The 12,728-nt window shown below is 49.7% G+C and overlaps 2 protein-coding genes across 2 annotated transcripts in view; both read right to left on the reverse strand.

The window, feature by feature from the left end:
* Positions 1-2,884, reverse strand: part of kcnq3 (potassium voltage-gated channel, KQT-like subfamily, member 3) — a 38,151-nt gene extending 35,267 nt beyond the window's left edge. The window contains exons 1-3 of the mRNA XM_037457925.2: positions 2,291-2,884; positions 889-1,038; positions 53-503 (exon numbers count right to left, since the gene is read on the reverse strand). Coding sequence (XP_037313822.1) covers positions 53-363 — 311 coding nt within the window. The 5' untranslated portion in view covers positions 364-503; positions 889-1,038; positions 2,291-2,884. The remainder of the gene's footprint in view (positions 1-52; positions 504-888; positions 1,039-2,290) is intronic.
* Positions 2,885-3,077: 193 nt separating this feature from the next.
* On the reverse strand, positions 3,078-12,714 carry dnaaf11 (dynein axonemal assembly factor 11). The gene is made up of 12 exons (XM_062557942.1): positions 12,584-12,714; positions 11,731-11,898; positions 11,577-11,654; positions 10,853-11,025; positions 10,562-10,761; positions 10,221-10,400; positions 6,402-6,482; positions 5,873-5,938; positions 5,677-5,746; positions 4,710-4,805; positions 4,523-4,602; positions 3,078-3,908 (listed from the first exon to the last, which is right to left on the reverse strand). Exons 1-12 carry the CDS (start codon positions 12,591-12,593, stop codon positions 3,719-3,721), a joined length of 1,392 nt encoding a protein of 463 aa, XP_062413926.1. The 5' UTR covers positions 12,594-12,714; the 3' UTR covers positions 3,078-3,718.
* Positions 12,715-12,728: the final 14 nt, after the last annotated feature.

Below are 12,728 nucleotides of genomic sequence, written 5' to 3' on the forward strand. Positions count from 1 at the left end.
CGTGGCCCACAGGAGGACTCCGAGGAGCTACATCAGCTGATGTGGTACTCACACGAAGGCGTGGTAGAGCAGCGCCCATCCCCTCGGCCTCTCCAGCGCGTCGTACAGCAGGTTCTGGATGCGCCTCCTGCGGTTGTTGCTCCTCTTCGCGGGTCCGGTGTAGTTCAGCGGAGTCTTGGCCAGCAGCCCGATGCCGATGCCCTGCGAGCCCCGCTTGAAGTCCTCCCGGCCCGAGGCCGCCAGCAGCAGGGCGCCGTCCCGGTCCGTTCCCCCGGTGCCTTGGTCCAGGTCCCCGGGAGGAGCGCCGGAGGTCTGCTTCTGCTCCTCCGAGCCGCTAGCGACGGTCCTGGACCGGAGCCCCATGGTCAGTGCTGGATGCCCCGTGTGAGCAGCATGCCATGACCGGTGGGGGGGCGCTGGATCCCGGAGACACCCCCTTTTCTCAGCCGCGGGTCATTTAAGGATGTGGTACCCGGCGCGAAGGGAGGTGCTCAGCGGTCTGACTGGAAGACAGAGGGGTGGGAGGAAGGAGGAGAGGGGGGGGGGGGGTGGAGGCTCACTATCGGGATGTCCAGGTGAACAGAGCATAAACACCAAGAATCGTTAGGAGGATTTATTCTTATTATTATCAATAAAACATCAATATAATTATTATCAGTACAGAGAATATTATATAGAATACATTAAAAATCCAAACGGCAGCGAGCGGCGATTGCCACTCTCCAAACAACGCGCGCGCACGCACGCACATGCACGCGCGCACGGGGGAGAGACAAAGACCTGGCACACAAACACACCGCGTACAGACACACACGGGAGGGGAAATAAAGAAGCAAGCAGCTCCCCTCCGAGCCGAACCGAACCGAACCGAGCCGAGCCGAGCCCTACCGGCAGAGGTTCCCCCGCATGGCTCGTGTCTCCGGGGCTTCCAGCCTCCATCCACCTGCAGAGGAAGAGGCGCTGAGAGGAGGAAGAGGAGGAGGGCGGAGACGGAGGATGGAGAACAGAGATGCTGCGTGAAGGAGGTCGATACTGAAACTGAAGCGAGGAGGAACAGGAGAGAGAGAGAGGGGGAGAGGAAGGGAGGGAGGGAGGGAGGGGGGGGGGGGAGAGAGGGAGGGAGGGAGGGAGAGAGGGAGGGGGGGGAGAGGGAGGGGGGCAGACAGAGAGAATATGTACACACATACATATTGATGTAATTTATTTCTTCAGGGAGCACTGAGGAACACGTAGGATTCATTAATTCAGGTATTAGAATATAAGTACATCACGTCCTCTTCGATCTCTTCGTAAAATGCTTCATAACCTTCTTCTGCAGTTTTTACAACTTTACTTTACTACTTTTACTCTACTGGAGTATTTCAAATCCAAGCAGCGTTGGAGTTCTACAGCAGTCTGAATAAAGCAGTAAAAACAAGCTCCTCCTCCAGATGCGGCTTTAAAAACACTGATTTTAACCCTTTTGTTGTGCAGGACTTTTATTTAAGAAAAACAAAGTACTACAAGAACCTGTATGATTCAAAAGGGATAGTATAATAAAGAGTAGTATGACATTAAGGGAGTATCTGTACAACTGTGCTGTGAGTGACAGCTTCACAGATTTCTGCTCTCAGAAGCCGAGAAAAAGAGATTCAGTTTCTATCAGAAGACGACGAGCAGGAAAACGCATCGCTGACATCAGCAGATCCGTCTGCAGACCGCCGGTGCTCCGGTTACACGACGTCTCCGACGCACTCAGCATTTTCCCCCATAAATATGACCTGTATCATGTTTAAGGCTCAGAAGTCACTTGGTTGCATCCTTTAGCTCCATGAAGCTAATATTCTCCACTTGCTCAGCAAAGTGCAGCAAAGTGCAGCATTCAGCAGCTGCAGACGGGTGGAGGAGACCCAAGACGGAGCAAAAGGAGGAGGAGGCACAGGGCAAAGTCTTGTGGTGACCGGTGCTCTGTGTACAAACCTGCACGTCGTCACGGCAACGGTAACCACACTAAAGTGGCTTTGGTGCCTGAACCCAACAATTTATAAAACACACAATTTAGTTACGAGAATCGATTGAAGTGAACAAAGTGAAGAGGAGCATCTGAGTGAGGCGCGGTTCTTCTCCACGTTTCTATGACAACTATATCGGGACAGCACATCACCAGCGCAGCAGGACATCAGAAGAACCACTTCTCCACGGTTTGAAGGTCGAGCTTCAGAGCTTCAGAGCCCCCCCCCCCCCCCCCGGAGACACCTAGTGTGGGGAGGTACCGGTGTGTCAGTGTGTGTGTGTGTGTGTGTGTGCTCACCTTGACTCCCGGAGAAGCTCGCTGACTTAAAGCCGCCATGAATCAGCGGCTCGCGCCTGGCGTTGAGGAACCGCGGATGAAGTCACACTCAGAGACCTCGAGTCGGCTGAGACAAACACATAAATCTCCCCGGGAGGCGTAAATCAGCCCGTGGCCTCGCTGGGCTGAGGGGGGAGGAGTCAGGTAACCAACCAGCGATGAGTCCAGGACGCACACTGCACCCAGAGGCAAATCATAAATCACCGCATTCAAAGTGATGCAGATTCATTTTCATGATTCATTGAGTTTTCCCCTGACTGTTTAAACCTAGAAAATAAAAGAAACAAAGTCCTGCTTGACTTGAGTCAGGTCTGTTTCGGGGGGGAACATCCGTTGCCAAGGCAACGGACCGAAATCAACGAGGCAGCGGAGGACGGCTGAGGAACACATCTCAGCAGGAAGGAGCTTGGTGGAAGGAGAACCACTTTGATCAGTAGGACTCCGTTAACGACACCTGGGGAGAACAGCATCTCCAGTCACTCCTGGATGATGGAGAGCTGCACAAATACATGAGTATAAATATACATCCTGCTCATGAACCACTGAACCATGAAACCACGCGATGGTCCCACAGAGACCATGAATAAGAGTCCAATGGAAGCTGAGTGGATGTTTGTTATCTACATCACCAATATTAGTTTTAACCAATATTCATCAATAGTTAATGAGGCGGAGCAGCATTCTGTGCCACCAACAGACCACAGATCAGTTTCAAACCGACAACTTATCCAGCTCCTATCTTTGTAATGTCTGAAGACAACTGTTCTGTTGTTGAAATGTGATTGACAGGTCTCTAACAGACCATAAAGCAGGGAATGCTTTAGGGCGGGGCTACGCGCTGATGGACAGGTCTCCAAAAAAGAAGCAATTGACCCCTCGCTAAGTCCCACCCCCGGAAGAAAAGCTGCCCAACTACACGTCTGGACGAGTAGAAGCTACAGAATCCCGCCATGAGGAGAGACGATCTGTCCGCAGGGAAACTAAAGGACCTCTGGAGGACCTGGAGATGCTCGCTGAGGAGAGAGGAGGCGCGACCTGCGAGCTTTGGTTTCTGACAAATAGCGAGGAGACCTCAGCGGAGCTCCAGAGGAGAGACGAGTGGACTTTAGAGACGCGGTTTAGGACCTCGTGTCCCTCCAGGTCGTCCGGTCAAAGTCCCGCAGGACGCTGGAAGGGGAGCGGCGAGGACGAAGCACCAAGCCGGATTGAATATGGGCGTGGCCAAAAAAAAGGGGTCGGACAAGGATGTTGTTTGAGATACAAAGACTTTTATTCATTTATTGTTGGTTTCATTGAGCTGTGACAGGAAGTGAAGTGTCTCCTCACGTGTTGGAGAGTCTACGGGGGGGAAGAACCTTAGAGGACAGACGCGTCCCCTTGTCTCACCCTCTACACCAGGGGGGGCACGTCGGGGTCGTCCATGAACCCCTGGGAGAAGCCGCAGTGACCGGCGGCGGTGGGTGGCTCCGTACCGGGCGTTTCCAGCGGGCCTTCTTGGGCGCCGGGGCGCCGCACGATGTTGGCGAGGTCGATGTGCGTGCGCCTGCTGGGCTCCGCCTCCAGCCTCTCGGGTTCTGTTCTGTCCAGACATGGGGGAGAGACTTAGAGGCGTCTTGTCTCTTTGTACGACTGACACACGACACAGAAGATTCTCCTCATTTCTTAGTTTCATCTGATCCAGAAACGATCGACTGACTCTTCTCTTTATCATTAATGTGAAACTCCCTGAGTGGACGTCATGGAGACGTGTTGGTGACACGTGTTTCTAGGGTAGAAGACCTCGTGGTCACCATCGCCGTCTGGACCCATTTAACCAAATATGGATCTGAGCCCATCAACCTCAGTCTGTTTACCAATAAATCAATACCTGCTGTTTAACCACACGGCCCGATGAGCCCAGGACGACTTTACAATCATCTCTGGGGATTCTGGGGTTAGACATGTGACTTTAAACCATTTACAGCTCATGGTTCACCCAGAAGACGTTAGGATGTTCTTCCTAAAGTCAGCAGGCTTTGTCGTGAGAGAGAAAGCAGGGTGGTTGATATGTGACTTAAAGTATTGATCTTGATGTTTTGGTGTGTTTTCCTACATACTTGAATGAAGTCTAAGAGTAAGCATGTGAGATCATTGGTGAAGTCCGTCCGGTCCCACGTTATGAGCCCGTCTGCGTCATCGTCAGATGGTCGTTACCTGCTGCGGCCCCTGGGCGAGATGCTGCGGCGTGGCGTCCAGCGGGGGGCGCTCTTCATCACTTTGATTTCACCGTCAGCCTGAATAGAAACATCACAGGAGGAAACGTGTCTTCAGAGGCCTCTGGGGCTCGGACTCTGCTCCTTCATGACCCCTCAGAGAGGAGAGGAGGAGGAGCTGCACCTACCCGCGGCATGCTGAGGACCAGGTGACCCGTGGTCTGGGACCTCCGAGCCGTCGAGCTGTCGGGCTTCACTTCGGCCGGCAGGACCACCTGAAATATCTGCAGAGGAGATTATTCACAGCTTTAATTAGCGGGATTAATGCGCTGATCCGGCGTGTCAAACGACTTTAATCATCAGCGGGTTCTTTTTATAGAGCCGCGGTCCAGAAGAGACCAGAATAGAACCGTGGCCATCAATCACAGGAGCAGAAACACGGTCCACGTGTGCAAAGAGCAGTAAAAGATTCTGAGGGGGAAACCGTGGTTACAGCGGGAGGAGGAGGAGGGGAACTCGCCTGTTACCACGGCGATGAGGCTCGATATACAGATGACATGACTTCATATTTAGGCATCTTAATTTGGGTTAGTGTTAGCCGTGGGAGCCACAAAGATCACACCTGTTGGATCAAAGTGACTTTAACACATTAGACAAGTGAATTTATAATAGAAAATGTATTGATTGATGATCACGTTTTCTGTATGTTGCATCATTCTGTGCGACAGCACAAATCCAGGCTTCTACAGGAGCCCAGAAGGGACCGGACTGAGACTCCCTTCACAGGGAACAGCTGACACCAAACAGAACACCAGGTCCAGACAGGAAACGGGTCGTCTGTCCCTGACCCGGGGGGGGGGGGGGGGGCGTCTCACGCTGCTGCACATCGGACCGCTCACAGCCGGGAGATGACTCAGCAGAAGGTGTAAAAAACCTATTTGCTGACTCTGCCTTTTATCTGGATGTAAATCAGACTCTTCGTCCATGTTTATATGTACATGTAGTGTGTAGTATGTACTGATACTACACACTACATGTACTGATGTACTCACACCAGATGGAGGCATTAATCTAAACCCACATGTGAGATACACATGTGTAGATAGAGGAGCATACATGTATCAAACAGGACATGCTCTGAATCACTAGGCCTACCTTTCCCTTGACTTTGACTCTGACGTAGGTTGGCTGGACATCTACGTCCATCAGGGAGGTGTCCATGTGTCTGTGGGGGGGTGGGGGGGGGACAAAGGGATTCACAGGAACGTGGTGGAGACAGCTGAAGGATCCGGAGGACTTCTTCTCTGGTTGTAAATGAGCATTAGGTCATGGTGAGCTCATGGTTCCGTACCTGTAGACTTGCAGGGTCAACACGATGGAGTTGTTTTCTTCATCCTCAGAGAGACTGAAGTCCAGTCTGTAAGAGAGGAGGAGCTCCGTCATCACAGCCAATCACAGAGCACTGCTCGCTGTGTGGAGGAGGCTCTCAGAGGAAACACATCACAGCTGTTAGTGTTGTTGTTATTGTTTCACCAATAAACTAAACGCAAGAATCTGATTGGACGTGTTTTTGTTGCTGAGACAGAATGAGAACAATTATGTGGCTTTCTGCTGCTCACGAGCTGATTGGTCGATTCAATTTACCATCAATCGCAGCAGGTACTACTTACTGCTGTAAATATATTTACATATATTATATTATATTATATATATATAATAATATTACAGAGTAATGATACAATAAAGGTATTAGTACCACAGTGTAGAAGTACAGCTGCAGGTCATCAGTGGAGGAAACGACCTCAGCTCTTTGAACCTGACAACATCGTGTCCTCAGGTCTCATTTGACCTTTAACCTTTAACTCTAAGAGAACCTTTACTTCGGCTCGTTGATGTTTAGGACTCGTCCTTCAGCGGTGATCAGCGTCCGAGGGGGGGCCGCCGTCTTCTTCTGTGTCTGCCTGCAGGGAAGCAGAAGGACTGAAGTGTGTGTGTCTGCGTCTGTGTGTGTGTGTGTGTGTGTGTGTGTGTGTGTGTGTGTGTGTGTGTAGACCTACGGATGACAGGAGCAGAGTTATGAGGTCTTTGGGGTGAAGAAGAGAGACACTTCTACTCCAGAAGGTTCACAGATGCAGAACATAATGTGCAATCAAGGGTTCACACACACACACACACATGCACACACACACACACATACACAATGAAAGTGATAGCGAACTCATGTCACAGTTGACTCCTTTTATTTATCTCGTCATAATGAGACAGACACATGTTGTCTTTTCACCAAAAGAGAGGGACTCGTCCTGTTTTCACTTTACTGTATGAATATGTCTGGGTTCTAATGGATTGTGCTTTCAAAGAGAATAAGTTCATGTCAGCAGGAAACCTCCAGTTCTTTAAGTGTGTCAGAGCTTCATGAGTTAAAGCTGCATTCTGTGTAGTGACCAGCAGGGGGCGACTCCTCTGCTCCCATAGACGTCTATGAGGAAATGACTCTACTTCTGTGTAGTGACCAGCAGGGGGCGACTCCTCTGCTCCCATAGACGTCTATGAGGAAATGACTCTACTTCTGTGTAGTGACCAGCAGGGGGCGACTCCTCTGCTCCCATAGACGTCTATGAGGAAATGACTACTTCTGTGTAGTGACCAGCAGGGGGCGACTCCTCTGCTCCCATAGACGTCTATGAGGAAATGACTACTTCTGTGTAGGGACCAGCAGGGGGCGACTCCTCTGCTCCCATAGACGTCTATGAGGAAATGACTCTACTTCTGTGTAGTGACCAGCAGGGGGCGACTCCTCTGCTCCCATAGACGTCTATGAGGAAATGACTCTACTTCTGTGTAGTGACCAGCAGGGGGCGACTCCTCTGCTCCCATAGACGTCTATGAGGAAATGAATCTACTTCTGTGTAGTGACCACCAGGGGGCGACTCCTCTGCTCCCATAGACGTCTATGAGGAAATGACTCTACTTCTGTGTAGTGACCAGCAGGGGGCGACTCCTCTGCTCCCATAGACGTCTATGAGGAAATGACTCTACTTCTGTGTAGTGACCACCAGGGGGCGACTCCTCTGCTCCCATAGACGTCTATGAGGAAATGACTCTACTTCTGTGTAGTGACCAGCAGGGGGCGACTCCTCTGCTCCCATAGACGTCTATGAGGAAATGACTCTACTTCTGTGTAGTGACCAGCAGGGGGCGACTCCTCTGCTCCCATAGACGTCTATGAGGAAATGACTCTACTTCTGTGTAGTGACCAGCAGGGGGCGACTCCTCTGCTCCTATAGACGTCTATGAGGAAATGACTCTACTTCTGTGTAGTGACCAGCAGGGGGCGACTCCTCTGCTCCCATAGACGTCTATGAGGAAATGACTCTACTTCTGTGTAGTGACCAGCAGGGGGCGACTCCTCTGCTCCCATAGACGTCTATGAGGAAATGACTCTACTTCTGTGTAGTGACCAGCAGGGGGCGACTCCTCTGCTCCCATAGACGTCTATGAGGAAATGACTCTACTTCTGTGTAGTGACCACCAGGGGGCGACTCCTCTGCTCCCATAGACGTCTATGAGGAAATGACTCTACTTCTGTGTAGTGACCAGCAGGGGGCGACTCCTCTGCTCCCATAGACGTCTATGAGGAAATGACTCTACTTCTGTGTAGTGACCAGCAGGGGGCGACTCCTCTGCTCCCATAGACGTCTATGAGGAAATGACTCTACTTCTCTAATTATAGTCCATTTAGAGTCAAACAGGCAGGTCATAAAGCAGGGGATACTGTAGGGCAGGGCTACTGTGATTGACAGGTCTCTAACAGACCATCAATTAGGGGATGCTTTTGGCTGATGATTAGCTGGCGTTTGTGTTTTGCTCGGAGCAGAAGGCCCCTGGTGAGATGAGGTGGACCCGAGAGGTTCAGTAGGTCCTTTACAGCAGTATTTCTTCCCAAAGGAACCATAAACACAATCACCTTTAACTTCCTCCAGAGACAGTGCTGTCTAATATCTTCAGAGGACAATTCAAGGTTTATTACAACCGTGTGGTTTTATCTGAGGTGTCTTTATTATTACCCAACAAATGAATGAAATCCTGATTCGGTCTGACTGAAGAGGAGGAACACAGATTGAACCCCAGAAGTCCTTCCCTTTGTCCCCCATGGAAGAAGGGTTTTCATGTATCAGGGTTTGTTCCTGTGCTGAGGTGAGGGACACATGAGGAGCATGTGAGGATGTCACATGTGTACACACCGTAAAGCCCTCTGAGGATCATTTGTAATTTGCGATTTTGGGCTGAACCAAATAAAATGAATTGAATAGCAGCGAGGAAGGCGATCTCCTTCAGCTGGATGTGATGGGCTCGTAACGACTTCCAAGGCAATTGCCTCTATTTGGCTGATGGTTTGAGGTCATTTTGCGGGTGTTGTTTCATCTTGTGCCACACATGTGGAGACTGTGGGTCAATGTGAGTGTGGGTGAGACAGAGGGCAACCATCCACTTTGACCACTTTGATCCAACCCCCGTCCATCAAACGTCCCGCTCACAGAGACGCGTGCGGTCACAGCCTCGGGTCAGCACCGGGTCCTTTAGGGTTGGGACTGAGAGTTGGACCTTTGAGGCGTGACTTACATGACCTTTAAACCTCGGACTGGACTTGTATGTAACTCCCAACACGCCCAAAGGTTCCTCTTAAAGCGCAGCGGAGGAAACGTGGAAACATCAACCATCTCGCTGTAGATTAGTGGGCTATGTGGGCTATGCGAACAGGAAGTGACATCACCTGGACTGAGGAGGACGTAGAGACCACGTATACGTCTCTAGTGGAGACCTGTCAATCAGCGGGCCGTTGCCATAGTGAAGAGGTCAGGTGTTGGTATCACAGGCCTCACTTGGACTGACCCAGAGGAGACTTCCTGTGTGGTCCTTTATCAGCTCTGAATTTGAAGTCACTTTTTGTAACAGCGGAATCAAACCATTTTAAAAGTGACCTCAGTGAAACCGGAGTGAAGGTGAAACCTCTTCATGGGTTCAAGGTTCTGGAAGAAGCTCTAACCAGGTTTCTGCTGGGGACCCTCTGTCTTTAGGTGTCCTTCTCCATCTGTGGTCGTGTACTGATTTCATTCGGGATGGTTGGCGTCCTCCAGCTGAACCGACTCACGTCTCCTCCGCTCGCAGGACGGTTTGTTCTGAGCTGGAGCTCCTCATTAACCCCTCGGATGAACCCGGACTGAACGTCCTGGGTCTTGTTCTTCCAACAGTGAGTTCAGAGTTTGTCTCTTTCCGGTTCCAACACTCTACTTCTCTCTGGATTTTTTCCCTCAGTAAACATTGTAAACATGAGTTTATGGTCTCCGTCTCTGGTTTCAAGTCTCCTTCAATGCAGCATGATGTTCATTTAGTGGATGATGGGTCTTATTCATCGATAACCATCAGTGAGTATCAGAAAGTTCCTGAGAGCCGATTGGCTCTGTTCAAACTGATCCTGGGTCAGAGTGGTGTTGTAGAGACACCTGGAGGCCAAGAGTGGAAACTACAAAACTCCCCTTCAAGCGGATAAATAGTGTGAACAGTTATGTATCATCTAGTTGTATCTGAGGAGGAAGGTGTTGTACATCTATTAAATACGGTATTTAAATGTTATTTCCTTGCATTTGTTTGAGAAATGACCTTTGACCTCACTAATTGCGAACAGGCTGAGCACCTACTTCTCCTTGGCCTTCTTCTTCTCCTCCAGGTGGCGGTGCATTTCCAGGCGGGACTCGGGCGTGAATGCGCACGGCGTGTGCCAGAACTCCTTCTCCAACCGCTCCTCCTCCTCCGGGTCGCTGGGTGCCGGGTTCTCCTCTGTCTCCTGGTTCTCCTCCTGGTCCTCCTCAGGCGCTGGCCTGCAGACACGTGGAACTATCTGTGACTTTGAGGTCACTGGGGGGGGTTCTTCCGTGGTGCTGATATTCACTTCCATAAACCAAACAGATTTTTATCAAATACGTGTTCTAAATACATTTCCCAGCATGCAATAGGGCACCGTGGTGATGCTCGTACTCACGCCTTGATGTCGGTGTACCAGCGGCCGTCGGAGCCCGGCTTCTTCTCCTCGCCTCCTTTCTTCCTCATCTCCTCCTCCTTCTCCTTGGCTCTCCTCCTCAAGTGCTCCTCCTCCTGCTCCCTCACTCGCCTCCTCACCTCCTCCAGCCGCTGAGAGGCCCGAAGCCGTTCCGTCCGGCTGATCTCCGTCCCGTCCAGCCACTGAGGGCGGAGACCGAACCAAACGGATCTCACTCATTTAAACTTTCCACACACTCACTGATGTAAAGGACAAATCGGCTTTTATTTCCACCTGCAGCTGAGGCAGCGCGGCCACCACGTAGTGCCGGTAGCCCTCAAACTGAGTGCAGGGGTTCCCCGTCAGGAAGAGCTCTGTGAGGAGCACGTTGTGCTGCAGGGACTCAACGCTGCTCAGGCAGCCCACGAAGTTCACCGTCAGGTCCAACTTCTGCAGGCTCTCGCAGCCTGGAGGCAGGAAGCCAGCAGGCACACACACACACACACACACGCACACACACACACACACACACACAGAAAACAGACAACAAAGAGCTGCAGCCTTTAATCGATTAGTCAAGCTGTGATCTCAGGTGTGACACCTTGCTGCTGATGACATCACATCAAAGAACATTTCATCTGTTGATGTGTGATGTGCGTGATGACATCACTGGAGATCTACTGACCGGTGTTTCATTGACCCACAGATAAGTGGAGAACATTATCTCATTATTGACACGATCTCTTCGTCCTTCACCAGAAAGTGACGATTATTGTTGAGCCCTTTGATGTCTGACTCATCTTTTATTCAATGTATAAAAAAATTTTTCATTTTCGGGAGAGTTTTCGGCTTCTTTAAAATCCTGCATCTGAAAAAACCTTTCCTCAGACATTTAGTGGGTGTTTTATGGCTAAATTATTCATTAAACAATCCAGACTAAGTGAATAGTTAGGTGCATCACTGCTGGGAATCTTCCACATGAATACTGAAGATAAAAATGACACCAAAACGCACCCACCTTCAAGGTTTTCAATGACTTCAATGTTGTTCAAGGCCAGGTTCAAATACTGCAGCTTCTTCAGGCGGCCGACGTTCTCTGCACGAACGAATGAGATGTTGAGATATTTTAGAAGTACGGATGATGAATGAGTCTGTGCAGTCGGTCCTCTCACCGATCCTGGAGATGAGGTTGCTCTGCAGGTAGAGGATCCTCAGGTCTCTGCACCACCTGTCGATGTGCTCCATCCTCTCGATGTCCTGCTGGTGCAGAGAAACCTCCTCCAGGGAGAAGATCTGGCCCTCGTTGTGCTCGGCCCGCTGGCGGACCAGCTCCTCTGTGACTGGACGGGAAGTAATAACTTAATAATAACAGCAGTGGACATGCGTTATACGCATGACGACATCAGAGGGGTCATCATTATGCCTGCTGTGTTTCTATTACTGTCCAATGGACATAGTAATTATGTAATTACATTTTATCCATAAAAAACTGCACAAAGAGATAAATATCTAGATGATGTACAAACATCTGTAGCCAGGGGTCTATTATGTTATAATCCATGCATATAACTGTCACTTAACTGATGTGTCTTATCTTAATCATAATCATAGTTGGTCTACTCTCTGTGTGCTTTGTACTTTTTAAAGTTTTATTAATAAAACACTTTTTTTTATTCTTGCTAACAACTGCCCTGCCAATACAACTTCCCTTTAATTGTGTCCAACACAGCTAACTAACTTTCAAATGATGGACATGATTGACAGTTTAAAGTTAAGAGTCACATTCGCTTTACCGTCATAACGTTAGCATGCTACATGTAAGCTAGCGTTAGCTCTTAGAGTTAGCTTGACACAGTGGTGCTAAAAGTTAAGTATTTTAGTAATAATGGTAGTTAAACAAGTCCCAGCGAACAACAACGGCTACTTTAACTATTATTATTCAGCAATTCGTAAAGTTACACGTATCATTTAAACATTACAGAACTTAACATTACAAAAGCAGAGGAAGGATGTTTTTAAACTTACTGTAAACCATCGTCCTCTCTGTTAACAAGCGTTGCCGTAGAAACCGACCGCGTGCTGCGTTCACGTACTGTGGTTCTACTGTGTTCTACCACAAGAAAACTAGTTACGTTACATGTCATTTCAACTTTCATTCAAAGAATATATA

Source organism: Pungitius pungitius, chromosome 15, assembly GCF_949316345.1.
Source record: "Pungitius pungitius chromosome 15, fPunPun2.1, whole genome shotgun sequence".
Classification (NCBI taxonomy): domain Eukaryota; kingdom Metazoa; phylum Chordata; class Actinopteri; order Perciformes; family Gasterosteidae; genus Pungitius; species Pungitius pungitius.

Excerpts from the sequence above, each read along its gene's own strand:
- dnaaf11 (XM_062557942.1), bottom strand. Across the intron at positions 10,762-10,852 it reads CCGCGCTGCCTCAGCTGCAG|TGGCTGGACGGGACGGAGAT; the intron begins GTGGAAATAAAA and ends CTCCGCCCTCAG. Across the intron at positions 4,806-5,676 it reads GAGTCAAAGTCAAGGGAAAG|ATATTTCAGGTGGTCCTGCC; the intron begins GTAGGCCTAGTG and ends TCTCCTCTGCAG.